The sequence below is a fragment of the Saccopteryx leptura genome, chromosome 2 (genome assembly GCF_036850995.1).
Source record: "Saccopteryx leptura isolate mSacLep1 chromosome 2, mSacLep1_pri_phased_curated, whole genome shotgun sequence".
Lineage (NCBI taxonomy): Eukaryota > Metazoa > Chordata > Mammalia > Chiroptera > Emballonuridae > Saccopteryx > Saccopteryx leptura.
In genome coordinates this window covers 380,161,217-380,189,148 of record NC_089504.1, presented here as the reverse complement: position 1 = coordinate 380,189,148, position 27,932 = coordinate 380,161,217, and the positions used below count along the sequence as shown (strand labels likewise).

General features: G+C 38.4%; 1 protein-coding gene across 3 annotated transcripts in view; it reads left to right on the top strand.

Moving 5' to 3' along the window:
* Window positions 1-27,932, top strand: part of TBCEL (tubulin folding cofactor E like) — a 59,038-nt gene that overhangs the window by 16,048 nt on the left and 15,058 nt on the right. For all 3 annotated transcript variants that reach the window (XR_010748980.1, XM_066365317.1, XM_066365316.1), the window contains 5 exons: window positions 1,112-1,251; window positions 8,396-8,577; window positions 9,850-10,106; window positions 12,748-12,874; window positions 14,366-14,482. Coding sequence is in view for 2 of the 3 variants with exons in the window: in XM_066365317.1 (XP_066221414.1) it covers window positions 1,112-1,251; window positions 8,396-8,577; window positions 9,850-10,106; window positions 12,748-12,874; window positions 14,366-14,482 (823 nt within the window). In the remaining variant the exon portion in view is untranslated. The remainder of the gene's footprint in view (window positions 1-1,111; window positions 1,252-8,395; window positions 8,578-9,849; window positions 10,107-12,747; window positions 12,875-14,365; window positions 14,483-27,932) is intronic.

Here is a 27,932-nt window from a genome sequence, read left to right as displayed (position 1 = left end):
GTGCCCTCAACAACCTGATAGCCTGATCAGACGACAAGCTAGTCACATTTACAACAATATAACATGAGGTAGTTTATGTTGAGCCCAATGAGTGGCACAGTGACTGGGAAAGACGTTTAGAAGAGAGTTAATTAATCTGATCAGAAAAGGGTCCAAAGCTGTGAGAGTTGAACTAACCCTTCAGGAATGTGGAATTGGGTTAGAGAGGAGATGACATTCTAGAAGGCGGGTCACGATATGAGAAAGATCTACAATAGAACTGTGTGGGTTGTGTTCTCTGCTTACCTTTTAGCTTCATGTCGTAAGGAACAGTTCTTAGAATTAGTTCTTTGTAATTATGGGAGATTATTATTGAACAGTGTTTTAGTTCTATGACCAAAGGATACTGAGCATTTGTTATTGCTCGATACAACTATTTTATCACCCCATGTAAACTGTAATGGCAAAGAAGTGGATTTCTTATTTGGTCATTTTTTCACAGTCCATTCCCATTCTGAAAAATTTGTACTGATAAATTCTAAGTTGAAAAATCATGTAATTTGAGACCTCCATTAATAAAATATTATCTTTGTGAATCCTTGTTTTATACCAAATAGGGAAAGTGGGGTTGAATTCTCATCTTTATCCTTTTTAGTAGAGATAGTAAGTGATTTTATTGACACATGTAGAAGAGTAGAGGTAGGTTAGCAGATACTATCTTTAATGGTTTAAGCTAATTCTAAAAGGCAGCAAAAAGTGAAAATACATACCAGACCGAGAGAAAAGAGCTATCCAGAATGATACTTTCAAAGGAATAAATTGGGCCAATAAGAAGACAATGATAGTGAGACATGAATTACAGGGGTCTAGTGTTTGGATGGTGGTGGATAAATAATCCTGCTGGGAGGTAAAGCCTACAGGACGTTTTAATGGCACCGGTCCAGTTTTTCTCATCTCCTCCTGGTTCATTTTTGAATCAAACTATCGCCTGGTTCCTGTTTGGCTGTCAGAGCCTGTATTTTCTAGGTCCTTGTGTAATTTCACACAGTTGAATTTTGATTCCTGGGGGCTGCACGTCTGTAGATGAGAGCAAGGCTGATGCAGAACGTGTTGTGTTTCCCCCGTGACTCAGATCGCCTCAACCTCCCGAGTGTGCTGGTGTTGAACAGCTGTGGGATAACCTGTGCGGGAGACGAAAGAGAAATTGCTGCCTTCTGCGCTCACGTGTCAGAACTAGACCTTTCTGACAACAAACTCAAAGACTGGCATGAGGTAAAGCTTCTATAGTGCTGCCTCTTGGTGCAGTGTAGCAGTGATCACTGTACTGTTGTTTATATTAAGTATATAATTGGTTTTTCATTAATGTGAAAGGCACTGAGGAACTTTATTCGAGGTGTCAAAAGGCTAAGAAGACTATAGAAGTTTAGACTGCTAGCAATGCATTAAATTTTCTACTGTTTCACTAGCTTACACATCCTGTACTTATTCTTTGCTACTTCACCATTTCTTCCTACAAATTGACATAAAATTTGCTTGAGGCTGAAACTGAGATTATAAAAATATTCTTGTTACTGAAATTTATTACAAATATTTTAGAACTTTTTCTTATTTTATGAAGTCTCTTAGGTTTGACCTGTTGTCTGAGTAACTCTAAACCAAGTACCCAAATAAAAGTATTAGAACATTCTTTCTTATTATTATACATATCATTAGCTATCTGATTACATCATTACCCAATAGAAGCTGCCCTGCTTGATCTGTTCTCCTGCCTTCATTTAGCTAATATCTTTGCTTGGAAAAGCTTGCTAATGAGTTATCCTGCATCAGTTTTATTCTGCTTCCTCTAAGCCAGGGATCGGGAACCTTTCTGGCTGAGACAGCCATGAACGCCGCATATTTTAAAATGTAATTCCGTGAGAGCCATACAACAACCCGTGTACGTTACACATTATCCAATAAAAATTTGGTGTTGTCCCGGAGGACAGCTGTGATTGGCTCCAGCCACCCGCAACCATGAACATGAGCGGTAGGAAATAAATGAATTGTAATACATGAGAATGTTTTATATTTTTTTGTTTGTTTGTTTGTTTTTGTATTTTTCTGAAGCTGGAAACAGGGAGAGACAGACAGACTCCCGCATGCGCCCGACCGGGATCCACCCGGCATGCCCACCAGGGGACACTCTGCCCACCAGGGGGCGATGCTCTGCCCCTCCGGGGCATCACTCTGTCACAACCAGAGCCACTCCAGCGTCTGGGGCAGAGGCCAAGGAGCCATCCCCAGCGCCCAGGCCATCTTTGCTCCAATGGAGCCTCGCTGTGGGAGGGGAAGAGAGAGACAGAGAGGAAGGAGAGGGGGAGAGGTGGAGAAGCAGATGGGCGCTTCTCCTGTGTGCCCTGGCCGAGAATCGAACCTGGGACTTCTGCACGCCAGGCCGACGCTCTACCACTGAGCCAACCGGCCAGGGTGAGAATGTTTTATATTTTTAACGTTAGTCTTTTTTTGATTAAAGATTTGTCTGTGAGTCAGATGCAGCCAGGGTTCCCGACCTCTACTCTAAGCTATCTTCTACAGTGAATAATATATGATTATGATACCATCCTGTTTGAAGTCCTGTAGTTGTTTTTTCCTGCCTGGAAACTGATGAGTGTGGCCCTCTGTCACATGGCCCTTTGCTGTTTCTAGAGCGCTCGCTATCTTCATCTTCAGCCAAATGCTTTTTCTTCCAGGTCCTGATAAACTCTTTGAAAGGCTTTCTCGCTTTTAATTAATTCTGAATCTACTGCTCTCTTCCTATGTTCTTTCAGAACTTGGCCCAACTTGCTATTTCTCTGTGAAAGTTCCCCTGGCTGTCATGCAGGCAGGGTCAGATTGTCCCAGTGCCTTTGTCACGCTGCTGTGAAAGGATTTATCACAACGTCCTGCAGTGACTTGCTTACCTGGCATTTTCCTCCTAGACTCAGCTTATTCGAAGTAGAGATTTTTGTCTTTTTATCATCAGCAGCCAGCAGACTAGGCGCTCAGATGTTTGTTGAATTCATTAATGAATACATGATTGTATCTTAAGGATTGAGCCAGACCACCGTTCCAACTTTCTTGTGATCTTAAGAACCTCACTTAATGTTTTGCTGCTGCGGCTCGCTCATCTGTAAGACAGGGCTGCTGGTGAAATTAATCACTGAGGACTTTGTACATGTTAAATGCCATATACAAATTTTAAGACGGCTTTCTTCTTTAAGAAAAATCTATCATAACCTAGTTTTCTTCAGCTTTTCTTATATCCCTTTATTTATTTATTTCATAGTCTTTTTGATCTCTTAGCTGCTCCCAATTATAGTTCCTATTAAGATGTTTACCAGAATTCTTTGAGATGCATGCCATGTGATTTCTAAGTAATTTGTCAATATATGCAGATTTATTAGGCCATTTCGGAAAAAAAAAAATCTCTATTTTTACATTGATTGATTGATTGATGTACTTACCTAAACAACTAGTATAGTTCAGTATTCAACAAATTACAGTCTGCGCCTTCTTTGTCCTTTGAGATGCTTAACTGACATGCACGCTCTGTCCATACTGCACAGATGCAGACAAAACTTTGTTGGTAGCCTCCTCCTCCACGATTTCCCTCGTGGTCCTGCTGAACCTCTGGTGAGATTTTTGTCCTGCACGGGTGACACGTCAGACCACATCTTCCTCTGCATCATTTCAGTGGCTGTCTTCACAGGCTGATTCTCCTAAATTTGTTTCTTTGGGAGTAAAATTTCACAGAGGTGTTGTGCTTTGACCTATGCTTTGACCACGTACATAAGTTTTTGCTAACTGATGGGAACAGTTTAAAAGTGATGGGGTTGCTACTCAGAAGAACGATTTACATCAGTATGGATCAGAACACAATTTACACTAAGTAATTCAGCCTTTTCTCTGCTTAGACAGTGATCTACACGAAGTATTCTTCAGATCACAATGACATAGATAGCTAGAGGGTCACATGTTTATTTATACTCTGCTTAGTTTGTATATTCTTATATCCGTGTGCTCTACAGTTTGTTTTCAAATAAATATTTGTTATTGCTACCCTTTAGTTTTCTATATATTTTGCAGTTTATTTTTGTTTTCATCATTGCTTTATATTTTTGTCCTTAGCCTTAAATGTATGCAGTTGATCCCAATCTTCTAGAATATCAGTCAGAACACAGAGAGACGGGAGAAATACTGACAGCAAAGAATATTGATTTTTAGGATTGATTAAATGAAAGCCTCAGAGGTCATGGTTTTAAGACAATTACATTTCAGCCCCATTGCAGCCCATATATCTGATTACCAAAACGATCATTTGTCTCTGTCCATTAACTAGGTTTATTCAGACAGTATTTGATATAGCAATATGGAGCAAAATAATATCACTTGTTCTTTTAGTGTTTCAAGTGATCACTAATGCTGTGGATAACTTCTTTTGTAGTTTAAACTACTGGTTCTTGTGTATCCTGAGACTAAGATAAATATGCATAAGAAGTATAATACTTTGGAGGGAACAAAGATTTGTCAGTATCCTTCTAAAATTGGGTATCTTTGTGTTAAAAAGAAAGATGCATTTTTTTTTAGCTTTTGACTTGAATTTTAGTCTAAATAGATTTTAGTCTGACCTTTCCCAAGGTATCTCCTTTTTCCTCCTTTTCTTATCAAAATCAGTTTATAAAAGAAATTAGACAAAGTAGTTGAGAGGAGGGAGGGATTAGGTACTCAGGTGCGATAGAGAATAGCTTGTATATAAGTTACAGGTTATTGTCTTACAGTACTTTTCCCATCTTTCTTAAACTGTAATTTCTTTCTTTTTAGAAGCCACAGTAGAGGGTCCCCTATTAAATCACAGAGTTGTGGAGACTTGAAAGGAGACCTCAGTTTGTTCATCTCCATGTTCCTGCACATGAGTATCCTCAACTCACTCAAGCTAGAGGAGTTTGTTTTTTATTTTTAGAATTTAAAAAAGAGAAGTCAATATACTGCCTAGAAAGTTATTGAATGTCAGTCTTTGCTATTAGGACATTTTTGTGTCATAAATAAGTTTACCTGTGTAATGAATATTATATTTTTCAGAATCTTACCATTAATTTAAAAGTACCCTAAAACAGTTTCTAATTTTAGCCTTTTAAAGAAAATATTTATTTATTTATTTTTAACATGTATTCTTTTTCCTGCTTTAATTATTACACTAGAGTCTTTTTGGGATATTTCAGGACTAATAAGTCATTCTAAATCTTTATTCTCATTGTACAGCCGTGTTTATGCAGACTATGAGAAAGATTGTATCAATATCTGTTAGCTTTTGGAGTTCTTCCAAAACCCCATAAATTATCAGTTTTTTAAGTTATTTTCCTCTTGTTTACAAAAATAAAATATGAGGGGTGATAGTTTAAAGGGTTTATGTTTTCTTTTTATTTAGCTGGAGCTGTGCTATAATGAGCAGTTATTCTTCATGCTGTTGTTGAAGCAGAATTCTTTTTCATTCTTTTTACCCTTAAAAGAGATAAACATAGATGGTCATTATTTTCTGTGTGGAAGTCCTTTATTTCGTTGGTGTTCAGGTGGTAGGGTGCAGATTGTTCCCTGTGTGGACTGCTCAGCTGTGTTGTGGCCACAAACTAAACCCCCTTTCCTAGCCAAATGTCACACCAGTGCTTGATCAAGCCGGAGAATGTGCTCAGACTAGGGCAAATTCCTTACCTCTTAAACTGAAGCCTAGTGTATTTTCTGTAAATGATGTCCAATTTTTTTTATTTGTAAAGTCAGGATATAAATGGTATCACTTCAGAGTGTTAGTGTGAAGAATAGATGTGATAGTGCATGTGAGGACCATTTCCTCTGACATGCTTCTCTGAACCTTTTTGGAATTAATCTACTTCTCACTGATTTCAGAGCTCCTGACCTGCACAATACACAGTAAATCTGATGTATACAGATTCCACTTTATTTCTACCCATAGTTCTCAGCCTGGGGTACCTTTTTGACATTTCCTATGGAGCTCTGAAGAGAAACAGGATATCCAGGTCTCAACCATGAAGCTTGTCTTACCTGTGTTTAGGGTGGATCCTGAGAATCAGTTTATTTTTGAAATTCTACCAATGATTGTAACTATGACATTCAAATAAAATAAATATGCTGTGACATATAGCCAGGGTGGAGATACTGGTTCTTACTAAACTTACAGTAGTAATTGTTACATTTATTGAATTATTCTGTGTCATTAATTTATTTAACAAACATGAAGTGCCCCCTAGGCAGTAATGAACTGAGTGAGTACTGTTCCTGCTTTCAGGCAGCTTACATTCTTTTAGGGAGTAGAAGGAAACAAGTTTCTAAAAGGTGTTCCAAACACTACATTAAGTGCTTTACACATGCATCTCATTTAATTCTACCAATAATCCTGTAAAATAGGTGGGTACTATTTTTTTTATGTTTTGATTGAGAAAACACATTTGGAAAGGTTAAGATCTGTGTCAAACCACACAACTAGGAAGTGTTGGGACCTGGTTTGAGTACAGGTTTCCTAACTCCAAAAGCTGCACTCCTTTTCTCATAGCTGGTAGTTACCACACTGCCTGGCTGGGTGATGTTGAATGTGTTTACTGGGCTTCTAGCGTTTATTTTACAGAACTTTAAGCTTAGTTCTCATTTTTTTCTGGTTATATCTATATTTTATTAGCTGTCGTACAATAGTCCCCCCTTATCCCCAGGTATAAATTCTAAGACTCCCCAATTAGTGTCTGAAGTCACTGATAGTGCCAAACCCTCTATATACTATGTCTTTTGTCTATACATACATGCATATATATTCTATAGCTCTCTGGCATATCCACATTGCCAGCATCAGTACTCTTGTACTTTGGCGTTATTATTAAGTTAAGAAGGATTACTTGAACAACAGTTGGTCTGATAACCAAAGTGGCTACTAAGTGACTAATGTATGGATGGAAGCAGGTAGCATATACAGCCTGGATACACGGACAAGGGATGATTCATGTCATGGTGGGAAGGAGTGGGACACAGCAGGATTTCATCATGCTACTTGCAGGGGCGCCTGATTTAAAACTTATGACTTGTTTATTTCTGGAATTTTCCATTTAATATTTTCAGGCCATGCTTGATATAGGAAACTGAAACCATGGAAAGCAAAACTGCAGATAGGCGAGGGGACTACTGTATACTGGAAAGAACATGGCTCTGATTTTTAAGTTCTAGATTTGGCTTTTGTGACGCAGAGACCTTATTTAATATAAGATGTTAATTATTCAACATCTCTGAGTCTCAGTTTTTTGTTTTTTGGGGTTTTTTTTTGTATTTTTTGAAGCTGGAAACGGGGAGAGACAGTCAGACAGACTCCCGCATGCGCCCGACTGGGATCCACCCGGCACGCCCACCAGGGGGCGACGCTCTGCCCCTCCGGGGCGTCGCTCTGCCGCGACCAGAGCCACTCTAGCGCCTGGGGCAGAGGCCAAGGAGCCATCCCCAGTGCCCGGGCCATCTTTGCTCCAATGGAGCCTTGGCTGCGGGAGGGGAAGAGAGAGACAGAGAGGAAGGAGGGGGCGGGGGTGGAGAAGCAAATGGGCGCTTCTCCTATGTGCCCTGGCCGGGAATCGAACCTGGGTCCTCCGCTCGCCAGGCCGACGCTCTACCGCTGAGCCAACCAGCCAGGGCTCAGTTTTATTTTTTTAAAATGAGAAAGTATCAGTCATCTTACAAGTTGTTCTGAGAATGTAGTGAAATAGTTATATCAAAGACACTAGTACTATCAAAGCAAATAGTTAAAGGTCAGTAATGCTCAGTTCCTTTTTTAAACTTTTTTTCCTACCAAGTTTCTAGGTAAATCATTAAATTAGTGATATTTTCTCTTTTATTATATAGTTATGGATAGTTTTATACATCTTTGAACCAAGCTAGAACTGTTTTCTGAGTGATGATGGCTATGTAGTCAATTTTGAATACCTGAATTATCACTTTGTGGTCTTCAATAAAGTTTGAATTAATATTGTAATGAGGATAGAGGGAAGGAGATATTCAGAGAGGATTACATGACCCAATCTCAGCTCTTTAGAAAGTCGTAGCCTCAAATGTCATCATCTAAACTGTCTTTTCTCCCATTTATCAAAGAGAATGTCATATATAACAATCAAAAGCCTTGCCAAAGGCAACATGGGAAATCTTTTTGTTTGTACCATTACTTTTCAGTGGTGACAGTGTTTTATAGAAAGAGATGAAGTTATTTGTCAAAATTTGTTGAAATTATTTATGCCCCTCTGTGCGTACATAATGTGAATGGCCCTTTGCCTGGAGACCCACTCGCTTAGGCGTTTTGGAGCGTGATTGCTATTTAGAAACTCTGATTCCTGCCTGATATGCTTTTCTTTTTTCTCCCTAGGTCAGTAAAATTGTGTCAAATGTTCCCCAGTTGGAGTTTCTAAACCTGAGTTCCAACCCTCTGAATTTGTCGGTTTTAGAAAGAACATGTGCTGGGTCCTTCTCTGGGGTTCGCAAGCTTGTCCTCAATAACAGCAAAGCTTCCTGGGAGACAGTGCACACGATCCTGCAGGAGTTACCAGAGTAAGCCCAGAGAGCGCGGTGGAGAGGGGGCTGAGCTGTCACCTGTGTTAGCACATAGAATACTGCTGATCTCCCACCGCAGAAATCCTAGACCCGCAGATACAATGGCGAATGAGGTTATGAAAATGAGTCATTACAATGAGGCTGTGAGTGTAACTTGGTACCATTTTTATTAGAATGCTTGTTCAGTGTTGAGTAACACCATGCCACAGGATATGTCATTCTTTGGCTAGAAAATATCCCTGAGAAGCACTTATCATTTCTAGATCTACCTAACCTTTCTCCATGTTAATCTTCTGATTACCTGATTTCAGAATTTTGCCTCACCCCTTTTCTTTAGGAGGAGAAAAAAAATCACAGTATCTCTGAAATATATTAACAGTCAGATGATTAAGTACATAGCTGACCTAATTGGAATTGAACCTGGTGTTCTTTTCAATAATTTAAGCAAGAAATTATGCTCTTGTTAGTCTAGAAATGCTCCATTATATTTGTTTATCTATCTTTGAATATACATATTCAGAGGAAGGAGTTTAAAGAAATAGATGAAGCTGTAGTTTCTTTGACGATATAAATATGGAAATTATCAAAGCCTTTCAGAATTTGGCCTCTCCCCACTTATCCCATCTTAGGGTCTCACTCTCAATGATGAGATTGGTTTCCTCATGGCCTGCAACATCTAGCATAACATGCAATGAGCTTTTATGCCCCAGTTCTACTTCTAATCATGTCCTTTGACAAGCTAAATAACTTCTTTGAGCTCTATTTCCTTGTTTATAAAATGGGCATAATTATATCCACCTTGCAGAAACAGAAGTACAGTCTATAAAGCCCCTGGCAGGGCCTGACACAGAGTAGGAATTCAATAAATGGTAGTTATTGTTTCTGTTCTAAACATTTGCTTGTGATGCTACTGGATTTTCTTCCATCTTCTCTCAACTTGTGCAGGTCTACCCTCCTTCAAGGTTATGCATCCTTTCCTGATTATTCCAACTACAATTCTAATTCCATTTCTAGATGAGTACTGTTGAACTTAGAAGTTATACTACTTAATTAAGTCCCAAATAAAATTAATACTGGGTTATATCTTTCTCTGCTGTATTCCCAGCTGTAGTTTTAGCTTTGGGAAGACATCTTTATATTTTCTCTACAACACCTGGCAGAGTCTCACACATAGTAGGCATTTACTTATTTCTTGAATGAATGAAAATAGGTGCAAAGTAGAAAAGTAACTGCTTTAAACAATGAAGTATTTCCTTTCTTTCTCTGCAGTTTGGAGGAGCTTTTCCTGTGCCTTAATGACTACAAAACAGTGTCTTGTCCTTCTATTTGCTGTCATTCTCTTAAGCTACTACATATAACAGACAACAACCTCCAAGACTGGACTGAGATCCGCAAGTTAGGGGTTATGTTTCCTGCACTGGATACTCTGGTCCTGGCCAACAATCATTTGAATGCTATTGAGGAGCCTGATGATTCATTGGCCAGGTTGTTCCCTAATCTGCGCTCCATCAGCCTCCACAAATCAGGTGAGCTATAGGCTTGTTCTCATTCTACACACCAATCAATTTGAGTCTATGCATGAAACAGTGAAAGTATATTTCTTTCAGTCATAGCTCTGCCTTCTGATAGGACACATTTTCAAGAGCAACATGCGGATACCTATTGATTAGCTAAATTGAAGGCATTCTTCATAAATCAAGTGGCATAGCATTATATTAGCTACTTACATTTTAGATATCAAAGGGGTCATGTCACAAATGAAGTGAAATTAATGAATTGTATAGTAAAAGGCAGAGCAAAAAGAACATAAGGAATTACAAACTAGACTATTTTGTCTGAATTTAGGTTTGGGAATTTTCCTGTGTCTTTCAAATGCTCTCTTTTCTAGTACTTATATGTAATTGATTGCCAATTTTTTACCATCTAATTCTGTGTAACACAGGAGTGAATATTTTTAGCCTGTTTTAAAAAATTAATAAACTTGACTTTTTTAGAGCAGTTTTAGATTTACAGCAAAATTGAGCAGAAAGTACAGAAAGTTCCGCAGCCCTGGCCAGGTAGCTATACCCCCTGCCTTCATGCATGCCGACCTCCCCCACTGTCAGCATCCGGGTCCCGAGGTGATAACAGTAGTGACCTTGCACTGACACATCGTCATCGCCCAGTCTATAGTTTACATTAGGGTTCCTTTCTTGGTGTACATTTTACAGGTTTGAAAAAATTAGTAATGACACATATCTACCATTGTAGCATAATACATAATAGTTTCACTGCTGTAATAATTTTCTGTGTTTCGCCTGTTTACCCTCCTTCCTTCCCAGTCCCTCGCGACCACTGAGCTTTTTACTCTCTCCATAGTTTTGCCTTTTCCAGAACGTCATGTAGTTAGAATCATGCTGCATGTAGCCTTTTCAGATTAGTTCCTTTCACTTAATAATACGCATTTAACTTTCCTTCTTCTTATGGCTTGATTGCTTATTTCTTTTTAGCACTTACATTCTGTAAGGCTCAACCAGTGCTAGCCCATTGTCTGGATATACCGCAGTTTACTTATCCACTTACAAGCTGAAGCACATCTTGATTGCTTCCAAGTTTTGGCAATTATTAGTAAAGCTGCTGTAACCTCTGTGTGCAGGTTTTTGTGTAGACATAAATTTTCATTCGGGTCAATACCTAGGAGAGTAATTGCTAGAACATGTGGTAAGAGTATGTTTAGTTTTAGGAGAATCTGCCAAGCTGTCTTCCAAAGTGGCTGTACCATTTTGCATTCCCATTGGCAATGAATGAAAGTTCCTGTTGTTCCACATCCTCACCAGCATTTGGTGTTGTCAGTGTTTTGTGTTTTGGCCATTCTAATAGGTGTGTAGTGGAATCTCATTGTTGTTTTAATTTGCAAGTCTTCATTAGCATATGATGCAGGGTAGTTTTTCATATACTTACTTGCCACTTATATATCTCCTTTGGTGAGTCTGTTGGAGTCCTTTGCCCATTTTTGAATCAGGTTGTTTATTTTTTTACTGTGGAGTTTTAAGAGTTCTTTGTGTATTTTGGATGCTAATCCTTTACCAGATATGTCTTTAGCACATATATTCTCCCAGTGTGTGCCTTTTCTTATTCTCCTGACATTGTCTTTTAACCTAGTTTTAAAAACAATTACATAACTTAAAATAACTAACCTGTAACTGAAAAAACATAAAGAGTTGAATTTGCTGTAAGGGTAGGAATTAAGTTTTAAAAACTAGTATTTTGCATAAGGAAGCTATTTGTTTCCTAACTCCATACCCCTTGAGCTAACTCTATTCTTCCTCCTAGATGGAAATACCATTCTGAAGGGAAGAGGATGGTTGTGACTTGGGATAGTTATACACCAGCGTCCTCATAAATTGCTCCTCTGCCTTTACTGTTGCTGAAGGTTGATAGAAACAGGAAGGAACTAAGTTTTCTCACATGGACTTAATGTGTTGTAAAATTAGCCAGCTTCATTATTACGAGGATAGTTTTCCTACCAGTGCCAAGTATTGACTTGGATGAGACATTTGCTCACAGCCATAGGAAGAGTTTTGTTTTAGGACTAAATGAATTTCATTTGTTGCATGTTCTTTCCCAAAAGTTCAGGTGTTTTGTTTTCATTGGTTTGAAATTTTGAATCTGTTTTTCCTGTCCCCCAAATGAGGACAGGATAAAAGAGAGATAATATTTAGTTTCTGGTTCTATTGACCTTGCCCTATTTTAGAATTTGTTAGGTAAAAATTTGAGTCTAACATTATCAACTCTGATCAGTAGTAATGTTCCATGAATCCATATTTGATGACAGAGTCAATTACATCACTTATATAATCATGACATACATCCAGCTTATTGAAACCACTAGTGACTCCCTTTATGAGCCGTGTGGGTGGAGAATTAGTGGATGAGTGGATGGTAGAGAGTAAAGGTCTCTTTTTGATCATTGAGATCACAGGGATTGGAGAGGCTTTAGGGAAGCTGGTATGGTATTTAAATGTAGTTCATTCTTTCCTTGGATTAAAAAATGAAAAATCAGGATCTCTAACTAGTTTACGATAATTTTATATTTCACATATTATTAATGAAGTAATTTATTTGCTATGTTTATCTTCTGATTTGTATACTCATGGATTTACTTAAACAATATGTTTCTCAACTTAGGTTTGCAGTCGTGGGAAGACATTGACAAACTAAATTCATTCCCCAAGCTTGAGGAAGTGAGATTGTTAGGAATCCCTCTTCTGCAGCCATATACCACTGAGGAGCGCAGGAAATTGGTAATAGCCAGGTCTGTTGTCCTGACTCTTCTGCTCCCCTCCCCCTTGGGGGCCTTGTTATTTCACTAAAGGAATGATGCACTACTTAGGAGGGAATGCCTTATAAACTGATCCAACGCATGAACAGACTGTGCTTGAAGGAGCTGCTTGTGTAGCTTGACATCCTGGAAGGAAAGGAATGCAATATGATGAGGAAAACATGGCATGTAATTGGTCTGCCAAAACCATTGTAAATTTTTCTCACATACTATTCTGTTTTTATATTTTTTGGTTTTCATAATATTCGAAGTTCTGTTTTGGCTCATGAAGCAAAAGTTGGTACAATAGGGAATCAGTTGTCCTTATTTTCTCTGTTAACATTGTGGTCATTTATAGTGTAAACACCTACTAATCAGGTTGTTTCAAGTATAGAACTTAAGAGAGCTGAATCTATATTCTTCTTATTATGTAGACCGACGTAGATATGACTACTGTTTTGTTATCTTCTTCCTTTGACTCCCTCCCTTTCCTGACTCAGACTCCCATAGATTATGAAATGACCCATGAGTCTATTTCTGAATGTGCCTTTAGCAGCAGTTATATTCGGCTAAGATGGAAAGGCCACGGAACTTTGATTTTTTCTCTTTGTGTACTATACACAGTAGTTTTGAAAAGGGAACAGTAGACTTTAAGGTTCTAAAGAAGAATAGTTATTTAAACAGGGTATTATCTTTCTGATCAACTAATATTGAGCAAATCTTTGCTGCTTTCCAGCTGTTGACATACACATTACTATCTCACTGAAGAAATAAAAATAAGTTTCAGCATATTTTGCATCTAAGAAGAAGTCTTGTAGTAGGCCTTATATGTTTTCTTTTTACAAAGTTCTTTTGTAAATATAATAAATTAATTCCTGAAGTATATAACCAAATTGTACTGACTACTCTATAGACTTAATGCTGTCTAGTTTGGTACCATTCACCATGTGTGACTTTTGAGCACTTGAAATATGACTAGTCTGAATTGAAATGTACATTAAGCATAAAATAAACCCTAGATTTCAAATGCTTTATATGAAAAAGAGAATGTAAAGTGTCTCATTACTTATGCATTAGTATTAAAGTCAGGTTGAAATGATTTTATTCTGTGTATGTTAAGTTAATTAAAATATATTATTAAAATTAATTACATCTGTTTTATTTTTACTTTTTAAAATATGGCAGAGAATTTAAAATTACATATGTAGGTTGCATTATGTTTAAATTAGACAGTGCTGCTAGAATCTTATTTTGAAAAGTGAGTTATGATTATAAAAGGTCAGTGTCTCATCCAAAACTGAAATTAAAAATATTTTTGATGTTTTTATTTTATACCACTTTAGTTTATGTCAGTTATACACAAGCAGACTACATCAACTGTGTCTTTTTAGGAGAATAAGACTGGGCCTTATACCGATAATTTTATTTCCAAAACCAAATATTTTTAATATCTTAAAATGCCTTTATTTTGGCTTTTACTTTCAGATTGCCATCAGTTTCCAAACTCAATGGCAGCGTTGTGAGTGATGGTGAGAGAGAAGATTCTGAGAGATTTTTTATTCGTTACTACGTGGATGTTCCACAGGAGGAAGTGCCATTCAGGTAAAATTCCTCCGTAGTTTAGCAACACTTTAGCAAGTATTGAGGCAACTTAAAAACCATTTGTTTAAAGCAAAATTGAATATTTGTCATTGGACCCTCTTAGAGGATATTGGTGATAGGTTAAAAAATAAACACAAAAGCAAACGAATTTTATCTCATTTTCCACAGTGTGTTTCTGCTACCTTACACTGGGTGAGTATTGAACTACTTCTAGTAATTCCCACTCCATATTCCATATCATTGATTCATTTTTCATGCTCTTCTGCAGGGGCATGTTTTCCCTGTGCCCCGAATTGAACTCTTCTTTCACAGTGCATCTGCTTTTAGGATGTACTAAGTTCTGCAATTTGGAAGATTTGGCTGATGTGTATTGGGTTATATTAGGTTAGAGAGTATGGAAAATGACTGGGTAGCAGACTCCAGGAAGTAATACAGGGTTTGGCGTGGTTGAATATGAAGAGAAATGTTGAGGGTTAGATTAGTAATTACCTTTAAGTATATGAAGAGTCATATATATTGTTTGGTGAAGAACTACCTTTGATGCTGTGTAAATATGAAAGGAAATACAGCAGGTATGATATAAATAAATACAAAAGAAAAAATATTTCAGACAGGTTTCTAGGTGTCGGTAACTATATTCAGTTGCCCCAAAAGTTATATACTTTCCTTAATGACTTTAAGAATATGATGAAATCCTATTTAATATGAGGAGTTCCAGACAAATAAAATACAGGTTAGGACTGAATGGGTGAAATTACTTGGTCCTTCTGGTTACAATTTTCTAAGATTCTCCTAATACACAGAAACAAAAACAGAGGGGTAGTGAAAATGGGGAGATAAAGGAACAAAGCCCAAATAAAAGAGCAGTGGAAATCCCCAGAAAAATAGCTAACTGAAATTGAAGCAAGCAATCTACCAGATACAGAGTTCAAAACAATGGTTATAAGGATGCTCAAGGAATTTAGGGGACGAATGGATGAACTAAGAACTTAAAGAACTAGTAATAATGTAAAAAGACATAGAAACCATAAAAATGAACAAGTCACATCATAGGGATATGAAAAAGAAAAGAGAATGATCAAGGGATCAAGAACCTATTTGAAGAGAGAATGACTAAAAACTTCTCTAATGTAGTAAAGGAAAAATGCACACAAATCCAGGAAGCACAGAGGGTCCCAGTCAAGATGAACCCAAGGAGGCCCACACCTAGATACATCATAATTAAATGACACACATTAAAGACAAAGAGAACCTTAAAAGGAGCAAGAGAAAGACAGGTATCTACAAGGGATCTCCCTTAAGACTGTCAGCTGGATTCTCAACAGAAATAATTCAGGCCAGAAGGGATTGGCATGAAATATTCAAAGTAATGAAAACCAAGGACTTGTAACCAAGACCACTCTATCCAGCAAAGCTATGATTTAAAATGTAAGGTGAATTAAAGAGCTCTCCAGGCCTGACCTGTGGTGGTGCAGTGGATAAAGCGTCGACCTGGAAACGCTGAGATCGCCGGTTCAAAACCCTGGGCTTGCCTGGTCAAGGCACATATGGGAGTTGATGCTTCCTGCTCCTCCCCCCCCCCCCTCTCTCACTCTCTCTCCTCTCTAAAAATTAACTTAAAAAAAATTAAATAAAAGAAAAAAATAAATAAAGAGCTCTCCAGACAAAGAAAAGCTAAAGGAGTTTATTACCATCAAACTAATATTATAAGAAATATTAAAATATTCACAGTAGAAGACACATGGAGACTGGTAGGAAGGTCAGAGATGCAAAAAGGAAAAAGAAAAAGCTAAAAGCATTTGTTACCAACAAGCCAGTATTGCAAGTAATAAACAACCTGCTTTAAAAAAAGAAAAAGAAGGGAAAGAAAGGAATGTAGTTAAAAGAATACAATGGTAAGAAATATGTACCTATCAGTAATCACTTTAAATGCAAATGGCTTAAATGCTCCAATCAAAAGACATAGGATAGCTCAATGGATAAGAAAGCAAAACCCATATATGCTGTCTACAAGAGACCTACCTCAAAATGAAAGATACACACAGATTAAAAGTAAAGGGATACAGAGAGATATTTCATGGAAATGGAAAAAAAAAAACTGGGGTAGCAATACTTATATCTAACTAAATAGAGTTTCAAACAAAGGGTGTATGTAGTTAGAGATAAGGGAGAACATTACATAATGATAAAGGGAGCAATCCAATGACAGGATATATCCCTTGTAAATATTCATGCAGCAAATGTGGGAGCACTTAAATATGTAAAGCAAATCTTGATGGACATGAAGGGAGAGATCGACTGACATCAGTGAATAGATCATCCAGACACAAAATCAAGGAAAAGGTGGCCTTAAATGACACATTAGATCAGCTGAATGTAATCAATATCTTCAGAGCATTTCACCCCAAAGCAGCAAAATATACATTCTTTACAGATTCACATGGAACATTTTCTAAGATAGAATACATGTTAGGGCATAAAACAAGCCTCAGTAAATTGAAGAAGATTAAAATCATGTTAAGCATCTTCTCTAACCATAATGGTATAAAACTAGAAATCAGTCACAAGAAAAATCCCAAAAAGCACATGAATGAAGACATAGAGGTTAAATGACATGTTACTAAACAATGAGTTGGTTAACAATGAGATCAAGGGACAATTCAAAAGGTACCTTGACACAAATGATAATGAGAATACCACAACCTCAAATAGGTGGGATATAGTGAAAGCAGTCCTAAGAGGGAAATTTCCAGCATTTCAGGCCTACCTCAAGAAACCAGAAAAATCTCAAATGAACAATCTCACCCTACATTTAAAGGAACTTGAAAATAATAATAAACAAGTCCCGAAGTAAGCAAAAGGAGGGAAATAATAAATATCAGAACAGAAATAAATAGAGACTAAAAAAATCAATATAAAAGATCAGTGAAACCAAGAGTCGGTTCTTTGAAAAAATAAATAAGCTTGACAAACCTTTAACCAGACTCATCAAGAAAAAAAGAGAGACCTGACCAGGCAGTGGTGCAGAGGATAGAACATTGGACTGGGATGCAGAAGACCCAGGTACGAAACCCCAAGGTTGCAGGCTTGAGTGCAGGCTTACCAGCTTGAACGCAGGGTTGGTGGCTTGAGTGTGGGATCATAGACATGACTCGTGGTCCCTGGCTTGAGCCCAGATGTTACTAGCTTAAAGCTCAAGGTCACTGGCTTGAACCTAAGATTGCTGGCTTGAGCAAGGGGTCACTCGCTTTGTTGTAGCCCCCTGGTCAAGGCACATAGAGAAAGCAGTCAATGAACAACTAAGGAGCCGCAACAAAGAATTGATGCTTCTCATCTCTCTCCCTTCCTGTCTGTCTGTCCCTATCTGTCCCTCTCCCTGTCTCGCTCTGTCTCTGTCACAAAAAGAGAGAAGACCCAAATAAATGAAATCATAGATGAAAGAGGAGAAATAACGACACCAAAGAAATATAAAACAGTGAAAGAAAACATATGAACAACTATTATGCCAACAAATTGGACAATCTATATGAAATAAATTTCTAGAAATATAAAATTTTCCAAAATGAATCAGGATGAATGAGAGAATCTGAATAGACAGATTACAGCCAGTGAAATTGAAGCAATCAAAAAACTCCCAGCAAACAAAAGTTCTGGTCTGGATAGCCTCATGGGAGAATGTTATCAAACATTTAAAGAAGAATTAACACCTTATCTTTCTCAAATCATTCCAGAAAATTCAAGAGGGGGGAAGACTCGCAAGCTTATTTCATAAAACCAGCATTATCCTAATTCCAAAACCAGATAAAGACACTACAAAGAAAATAATTATATGCCAATATCCCTGATGAACACAGATGCTAAAATTCTCAACAAAATATTAGCAAACTGGATCCCGCAGTCTATTAAAAAAGTCATACACCATGATCAAGTGGGATTTATTCTGGGATGCAAGGTTGGTTCAACATTGCAAATCAAATGTGGCACACTACATAGACAAAATGAAGGATAAAAATCACGTGATCACATCAATAGATTCAGAAAGCATTTGAGAAAACTCAGTACCCATTTATGTTAAAAACTCTCAACTAAGTGGATATAGAGGGAACATTACACAACATAATAAAGGCCATATATCACAAACCCACAGCCAGCATCCTACTCAAAAGACAAAAACTAGAAGCATTTCCCTTATGATCAGGAACAAGACAGGGATGTCCACTATCACCTCTTATTCATTATAGTACTGGAATGTCTAGCCACAGCAATCAGACAAGAAGAAATAATAAAAGATATCCAAATTGGAACAAAAGAAGTAAAACTGTCATTATTTGCAGATGACATGTATATAGAAAACTAAAGATTCTACTAAAAAAAAAAAAACTAGTACTGATAAATTCAGTAAAATGGCAGGATACAAAATGAATATCTAAAAATCAGTTGCAGTTCTACACACCAGTAATGATCTATCAGAAGGGGAAAGTAAGAGGAAAATACCATTCACAATTACTTCATAAAGAATAAAATACCTACAAATAAATTTAACCAAGGATGTAGAAGACCTATACTCCGAAAGTATAAGACACCGAAGAAAGAAATTGAAGAAGATACAGATAAATGGAAACATATACCATGTTCATGGAAGGGAAGAATTAATATCAATATGCTCATATTACCCAAAGCAATCTATAGATTCAATGCAATTCCTATCAAGATACCAATGGTGTATTCATAGAATTAGAACAAATATTCCAGAATTCATACGGAACTACAAAATACCTTGAATAGTTACAACAGTTTTGAGAAAGAAGAACAGTGGAGGAATCACACTTCCTGATATCAAACTATACTACAAGGCCATACTAACCAAAATACTGTAGCATGGTACTGACATAAAATCAGACATATAAATCAATGGAACAGAATAGAGAGCCTAGAAATCAACCCATGCCTTTATGGCCCATTAATATTTGACAAAGGAGGCAAGGATATACAATTGGGGTAAAGACCGTCTATTCAGTAAATGTAGTTGAGAATATTGGACAGATACATGCAAAAAAATTGACACGGGACCTTATTACACAATACGTATATAAGGAACTCTTAAGTCAGTGGTTCTCAGAGTATGTATTTTCCGATGGCTTTAGGCGACCCCTGTGTTTTGGTCGTTCGACCCCCGCCGGGGTCGCGACCCACAGGTTGAGAACCACTGCTCTAAGTGGATTAAAGACATAAATATAAGACTCAAAACCATAAAAGCCCTAGAAGGAAAGATAAGCAGTAAAATCTCTGACATTTCTCTTAATAATATTTTTCCTGATTTATCTTCTTGGGCAAGGGAACAACAACTAAACAAATAATGGGGCTACATCAAATTTAAAAGTTTTTGCACAGCAAAGGAAACCATCAAGGAAACGAAAAGACAGCCTACTGATTGGGGGAAGATATTATCAGATACGTCTGATAAGGGGTTAATATCCAAAATTTATAAAGAACTCATACAGCTCATCACCAAAATACCAAACAATTCAATTAAAAAAGCGGCAGAGGACCAGAATAGACACTTCTCCAAAGAGGACATAGAAATGACTAAGACATGAAAAGATGCTCAGTGTTACTAATCAACAGAGAAATGCAAATTAAAACCACAATGAAATACCACCTCACACCTCTAGAATTGCTACCATCAATAAATCCACAAACAACAAGTGCTGGTCTGGGATGTGGAGAAAAGAGAACCCTCTGTGCACTGTTGGTGGGACTGCAGACTGGTGCAGCCATTAATGGCAAACAGTATGACATTTTTAAAAAATGAAATTGCTTTATGACCCAGAAAACCCACTTTTGACTGTATATCTGAAGAAACCCAAAACACTAATTGGAAAGAGACACCCCTATGTTTGTTGCAGCATTGTTGACAGTTGCTAAGATAAGGAAGTAATCCGAGTACTCATTGGTAGATGAGTGGATATAAAAGTAGTGGTACATATGTACCATGGAGTATTACTTGACCATAAAAAGAAGGAAATCTTATCACTTATGACAGTCTGGATAGACCTAGAGGTTATTTTATAGCAAGTGAAATAAGTCAATCAGAGAAAGATAGCTGCCATATGATTTCACTCATATGTGGAATCTAAAGAACAACAAAACAGAAACAGACTCAGAACTACGCAGGACAGACTAATGGTTGCCAGTGGGGACGGTAGGGGGACTGGGTGGAATAGGTGAGATTAAGAAGTACAGATTGGTAGTTACAGTATAGCCACCAGGAAAGAGTCCATTCTGTTGTAGTATCTGTGTATGGTATCTGGTAGGGACTGGAAATATCTGGGGGACACTGTAAAGTATGTGATTGTCTAATCACTGTGCCGAACACCTGAAACTAATACAGAATAATATCAAATATTAACTAACTTTAAAACAAAATATAAAAATTACCACTGTGGCCTTGCTGCCTATTTATGTAATTATGCCTACTTTCTCACTCACCAGTGGTTAGATTCCATGGTTTGATGTCTTCCTTGCTTCTTGAAATTGAAATGGGCAACCTGATTTCAGTGTGTCCTACCAGCATCTCTGGCCAATAATATGTTTTTCAAAGACGTAAGTGCTTTACTAGTGTTTTTTGTTTGTTTGTTTTTTTTACAGAGACAGAGAGAGTCAGAGAAAGGGATAGATAGGGACAGACAGGAATGGAGAAAGATAAGAAGCATCAATCATTAGTTTTTCGTTGCAACACCTTAGTTGTTCATTGATTGCTTTGTCATATGTGCCTTGACCGTGGGGCTACAGCAGACCGAGTAACCCCTTGCTCAAGCCAGCGACCTTGGGTCCAAGCTGGTGAGTTTTTGCTCAAACCAGATGAGCCTGTGCTCAAGCTGGCGACCTTGGGGTCTTGAACCTGGGTCCTCCGCATCCCAGTCTGACGCTCTATCCACTGTGCCACCGCCTGATCAGGCACTAGTGTGTTTTTTAAGGCCTTGAAAAACGGAGTGTCTTCTAGGTCCTCTTAGTGTTCATAGATGGAGAATGGGTGAAGGATTAACATGGGTAACAATGATTTTCATCATTCCTGTGTCCTGAAAGTTTTGTATTCCTCCTTTCATATTATCCCAAAGGATTTATGGCATTGCAACTTTTTAAAAAATAGACGACCATTGAGTCCAGTTTCAAATCAGCCAACTACATAAAAATTTAGAACTTCTCTAACTGGTTCTAAACCACTGAAACTAGCTTTTTGACTAAAACTGCTTTTCCTTCCTTGGTCAACATACTCTGAATTGATTACTATTCTTATGTTCTACATTTTTGTTCATATAAATGACTAAAGTCTTGAAATTTTCTTTTCTTTTTTTTTTGTTTTTTTTTTGTTTTGTTTGTAATTAAGCCCACAGAGCATGCTGTGATCTGATGGTGGTAGAGCCACTTCTTAGTGCACAGAACAGAAATAAGCTCTGGCCCACTGATGTAGGTTAGAAATTTAGCTCACAGTTGACAAGATTAGAGAATTAGACTCAGGTAGGATTGATGGGAAGCAAGCCGTTCCGCCAAGATTTCTGTGTCTCACTATACAAGCAGCATGTTACACCAGCCAGTGGACAGTCATCAGCAAGCTGCTAGACCTCATTGCCCAAAGGCATTGCAGTTATGCCTTTGAATTCTTGACTGTTATTCATCTGCTGTGAATAATCATGTATTAGATCTTGTATCTTTGCATTACATCTTGAGATATAACATTGCAGCTACACAGGCCAGGTATATGTCACCTTCCTGTTCTAGCTTTCAAGGAATGGAATCAGACAGTATTCCTCTTTAGCATCTGTCTCGGGTTTCCCTCAAATCAGAAGGGCATGCAGATGCTGGACAGCCAGAGTCAACATGCATCCATTATCGTACCTATTCCCTAGTAGTATGTATGTATGTATGTATGTATGTATGTATGTATGTATTTTTGTGACAGAGACAGAGAGAGAGAGAGAGAAAGGGATAGATAGAGTCAGACAGATAGGAAGGAAGAGAGATGAGAAACATCAATTCTTTGTTGCAGCACCTTAGTTGTTCATTGATTGCCTTCTCGTATGTGCCCTGATGGGGGGGGGGGCTACCGCACAGTGAGTGACCCCTTGCTTAAGCCAGCAACCTTGGGCTCAAGCCAGTGACCACGGGCTCATGTCTATGATGTCACGCTCAAGCCAGCAACCCTGCACTCAAGCTGTTGAGCCTGCGCTCAAGTCTGATGAACCTGTACTCAAGCTGGCAACCTCGGGGTTTCAAACTTGGGTCCTCTGCATCCCAATTTGATGCTTTATCCACTGCACCACCGCCTGGTCATGCCCTAATAGTATTTCTTATAAAACTTATTTTGATGTGCCAGGATCTAGAAGGCATTTCAAAAAGAACTATAATAGCATTCATATTGATGCAAAATGGAATGGTGAATAAGTGCAGTGGAATTTGTATTAAATGAGTTAAGAATAGTGATAGGCCCTGGCCTATTGGCTCAGTGGTAGAGCGTCGGCCTGGCGTGCAGAAGTCCCAGGTTCGATTCCCGGCCAGGGCACACAGGAGAAGCGCCCATCTGCTTCTCCACCCCTCCCCCTCTCCTTCCTCTCTGTGTCTCTCTTCCCCTCCCGCAACCAAGGCTCCATTGGAGCAAAGATGGCCCGGGCGCTGGGGATGGCTCCTTGGCCTTTGCCCCAGGCGCTAGAGTGGCTCTGGTCACAACAGAGCGACGCGATGCCCCGGAGGGGCAGAGCATCGCCCCCTGGTGGGCAGAGCCTCGTCCCCTGATGGGCGTGCCAGGTGGATCCCGGTCGGGCGCATGCGGGAGTCTGTCTGACTGTCTCTCCCTGTTTCTAGCTTCAGAAAAATACAAAAAAAAAAAAAAAAAAAAAAAAAGAATAGTGATATATAAACAGGGTTTTAGTACCATACTTATCTCTTCCAAATTATGTGCATTTTCTCTCCGTAAAATAGCACAGTGCGTAGTTAGTAAAAGGTGAACATTTGGAGGCCTTGGATAAATTGTGTTTCATACAGAATGACATTTGAGCTTTTGTTTCCAAGTAGGTTGAAGATGCCCGTTTATTTTGGGGAAAAAAACATTCCTTTTCATTTGGCCATGATTTTTTTTTAAAATCAGGATTTAACTTGATGTTCCTGCAAATTCTAACTTCTACAACACCCGTCCCATACTTGTTAGGTCTTCTGAGCTTTTCCTCCTTTCCTTTTCATGTCCTGTGTCCTTAAACATGAAACACCTCTACTCAATTTAGACGTAAATAGAAAAAGTTCGCCAAAATGTCTCTGAGGACATAAATAAAAAGCCATTATGATCAGTTTAATCTTTTTTTTTAATGGTAGCAAGGTTATTTTGTGAGTCATGTGGATTATTCACACACATCTGTTTTCATGTGCTTAGTCATTTTGATTACAGAAGACTTTAAAGATTATTCAAAATTTACATATTCTGTTTTCCTCTCAGAATAAAATAGAAGTGCCAGTTACCTTAATTGTTTCACTTTTTTATGGTGAACAGAATAAAATGATTAGAGAGCCGAAAGCAGACATCCTTATTACGATGTTGTGATTTCCTGTAGGGGCTCAGTTACCCTTCTCCTTGCGTTGTACTGGTAGGTGGAGCTGGAAGTTTGGCCTCTCGACTGTAGCTGTTCATGGTGATAATGGACTAATACAAAAAACCTTAGCAATCACGCATGTGTTTATTTACCTTGTGAAACAATAGAAAGTGAAAAATCTCCATTTCTTGATTCTTGGCCTTTAAACTGTACACAGTGTTTGCTTTTTCAATCAATGGACTTGGTTTTAAAACTTTCATCTGTGTCCTGTCTCTTCATGGTGTGTGTAGCAGTGGTGTGCTATTTCCACATATGTTCAGTATGTAATGCAGGAAAGTTGTCCTCACTGAGCTGGTCATATTTCAATTACTGGACTCTCACGTTCATCCAGGAGGGATTCTAGGAAATAACTAGATTCTAGCTGTGTTTAAAGGACAGTTTATTTGCTGAGTACATACTGTGAACCAAGAGGCGCTGGGCCAGAAGTTGGAAATAAGATAAAAAAAGTAATGTCTCCTATCAGGATGTTTGCCACCTGGGCTAGGCTTGAGATATATTTCTTTTGCTAGATTCTTCTCATGTTTCCAACTTCTAAAGATTGAGTTATCCCCTAGATTTGGTTCTTGGACCTCTTCTATGTTGTACTCATCCCCTAAGGTCAGTGGTTCTCAAACTTTTTGAAGTCGGGCATATTTAAAATCCTACAAATAATTGTAGGCGCACTATATACAGATTTCTGAGAAATATGTTATAATAATTAAGTCAAATATTAAAGAAAAAATATATAAAGTCCAAGTGTGCTTTTATGGTAAATGAAATAAATACAACAAAATTAAATTTATTCTGACATTAAAAAACATTTTTATGTTACATTTTTTTGAGTTATGCTTTTTAGGATTCATAAAAAAGGGGTTAAAAAATAAAAAAAAACGACAAAAAAGTTTATCTTTTTATATATATAGATACATTCTTAGTAAGATTTAGTAAATTCGGCAGGTCCCGGCACAAATGTGTTAAGTTTTTTCATACTTGTGTTTATGAGAAACATGAGCCTGATGTGTCCTAGAGATTCCTTCAATGTTTGGGCATATATTTGAAAGGCAGACTCTCATTTCCTTGTCAATACATTGAAGAATTCCTCTCTTTTTACTCTTGTGTTGAGTGCAGAAAACCCCCACCATATATATCATCTTAACTTGACACCAAAGGATAGAAGAAACTTGCCTCCAGTCTTTCCAGGGAACATGGGGGGTAGTGTAAACAATCCAGCACCACAGATTAACAGCCTTTTGCCGCCTAATCAAGCAAGTGAGGTGGGGGGTTGGGCAGACTGTCAGCTTACAGCCAATTCCCCATACCTCTGTTCCCCAAAAATCTAAACTCCAAAAACCCTATTGGATTTTTAGTCCCCAACAGGCATATATCTCTCTGGAATACTATACGGCGCACCTGGAAATCTTCTAGGGCGCACCAGTGCGCTCTGGTGCCCACTTAGAACCACTGACCTAGGTGGATGTTTAAATGCAATGTGATGTTCAAAAACAAACTTTTTTTTTTTTTTTTGTATTTTTCTGAAGCTAGAAACGGGGAGAGACAGTCAGACAGACTCCTGCATGCGCCCGAGGGATCCACCCGGCACGCCCACCAGGGGTGACGCTCTGCCCACCAGGGGGCGATGCTCTGCCCCTCCGGGGCATTGCTCTGTTGTGACCAGAGCCACTCTAGCGCCTGGGGCAGAGGCCAAGGAGCCATCCCCAGCGCCCGGGCCATCTTTGCTCCAGTGGAGCCTTGGCTGAGGGAGGGGAAGAGAGAGACAGAGAGGAAGGAGAGGGGGAGGGGTGGAGAAGCAGATGGACGCCTCCCCTGTGTGCCCTGGCTGGGAATCGAACCCGGGACCTCTGCACACCAGGCCGACGCTCTACCACTGAGCCAACCGGCCAGGGCCAAAAACAAACTTTTGATGCACCCTGCCTTACCTTTCTGTGGCCCACCTCTGCCTCCACCAGTTGCTGCTCTGCAAGTGTTCCTCCAACTCTCCATTTTTCCAGTTGCTCAGAACAAAACTTTGGCATCATTCTTGATATTTCTCCATCCTGTGTTTAGTCCATTTGTTTTTTTTTCTTTCAGTTCTATCAAAAACGTGTAATCTACTTCTTACCATTAATTTTATTTCAAGCCTTAATCATCCCTTATCCATGTTATTATAGAAGCCTTCTATTTGGGCTCCCTGAATCCACCCTTGCCCTCTCTAACTTATTCTCCACATGAACACCACTTTATAAGAACTCGTTTATTTAAAAAAAATAAAATAAAATAAAAACAAAACCACCCTCCTTGATATTCCTCAAATACATCAAGCACACTCTCCCTCAGGCCTTTGAATTTTTTCTTCTGTTTGGAATGCACCAAGGTCTTGCCCCCACTGTCTTATCTGCTCTGTAAAAACAAGAACTTCTGTTTTGTACTCAGCGCTTAGAGCAGTGCCTGACAATGTAATGTTCACATCATGCTCTGGGAGCATTAAGGAGGGCTGCTTAGCTCTGCCAGAAGAAGTGGTACTTCCTAGAAAGTGCGTCGATCTGGTGAAGGTTCGGAGAGAATATTCCAGACAGCTTTGAGTACATCAGGAGTAGAAGCACACAAGTATGAAACAACTCTTTATGTGTGAACTACAATAGTTCTGTGTTTCTTGGTGAACAGGAGTAAGTGGGAAGTATGGCGGATATTTCTGGGGAGGGAGGTTGGGGCTCAGAGCAGTCCATTAAAGACCTTGTGATGATGTGCCGAGAGACCAGGATTTTTTTTTTAATTTATTGTAGGCAGTGAAAAATCATTGAAAGGTTTCAGTAGGGAAATTAACATGGGCAGATTTTAGTTTATATTTAGAAGAAGAAGCTGAGAGAGACCCAGAGACCTCACACATAGCTGAGACTGTAGCAAAGTAGGATATGTGTGCTGGAGGTTGCGTATGTCTCTTACAGAAGTACGTGTTAGAACTGAATTTCACCACAGTGTGAAGTAGTCCTTAGAGGACATATTGTGAAGCTTTACTCTTTTTTCTGATATTTATAGCCCTGATTTCTCATGTGGTATTAAAAATACCACTTAGAGAAGAAGAAGGTCCACGTTTATGACTCTGGTGCGTGTTCACGTATACATGTTTCTTATTTTTCCCCTGCCCTTTATCAGATACCTGTCCATATTGTCGGTTATCAGTTTTTTCTTTATTTTGTGTTTGTTTTATATCTCTTAATTTCCTCTGAGAGTTTGAATTTAAATTGCTTATTTAGCACTTAACTGATACCCATAGTTTTAAAGAGAGACAAAGAGGAAAACTATGTAACATTTCTTTTAGAAATCGAAGTATCATGTATCTTTTGGGGTTCAATGGTTTCTTTCTGTTTTTGAGGATAGTGGGGGACAGTGAATTCATTGGTTTGGGGTGTCTCTTTTCAGTCTTTAACATTTTGTTGTTCATAAAGAGGAATTATAAAAGGCATAGCTCCTGTGCACAATTATTTGATCGGACATGCTGTTGTCAGAGACAGAGTGGCAAAGCCAGAAATAGGTTTTCTTAGAGGCTTTTCTCAGCTTTTACTGTCCTTTGGTACTACTTGGGGTTTGTCCCAAGGAATTACTAAACTACGGGTGATTCTTATTTATGATGTCAAGGATTATTTTAGGCATTCCTCAAATGTTTATTTGGTAGACATTAGTGGTATGCTTTTTAGAATATGGAGAATATGTTTTTTCCTGCTTGAGACTAATGGCTTTTCTAAATAGAACTGATTGTATCTTCCTGTTATTGTGAGAGCAGGGCAGCAGCCTGTATTTGGACACCACCTCAATGAAGGCTTATTTTGTCTTGGATG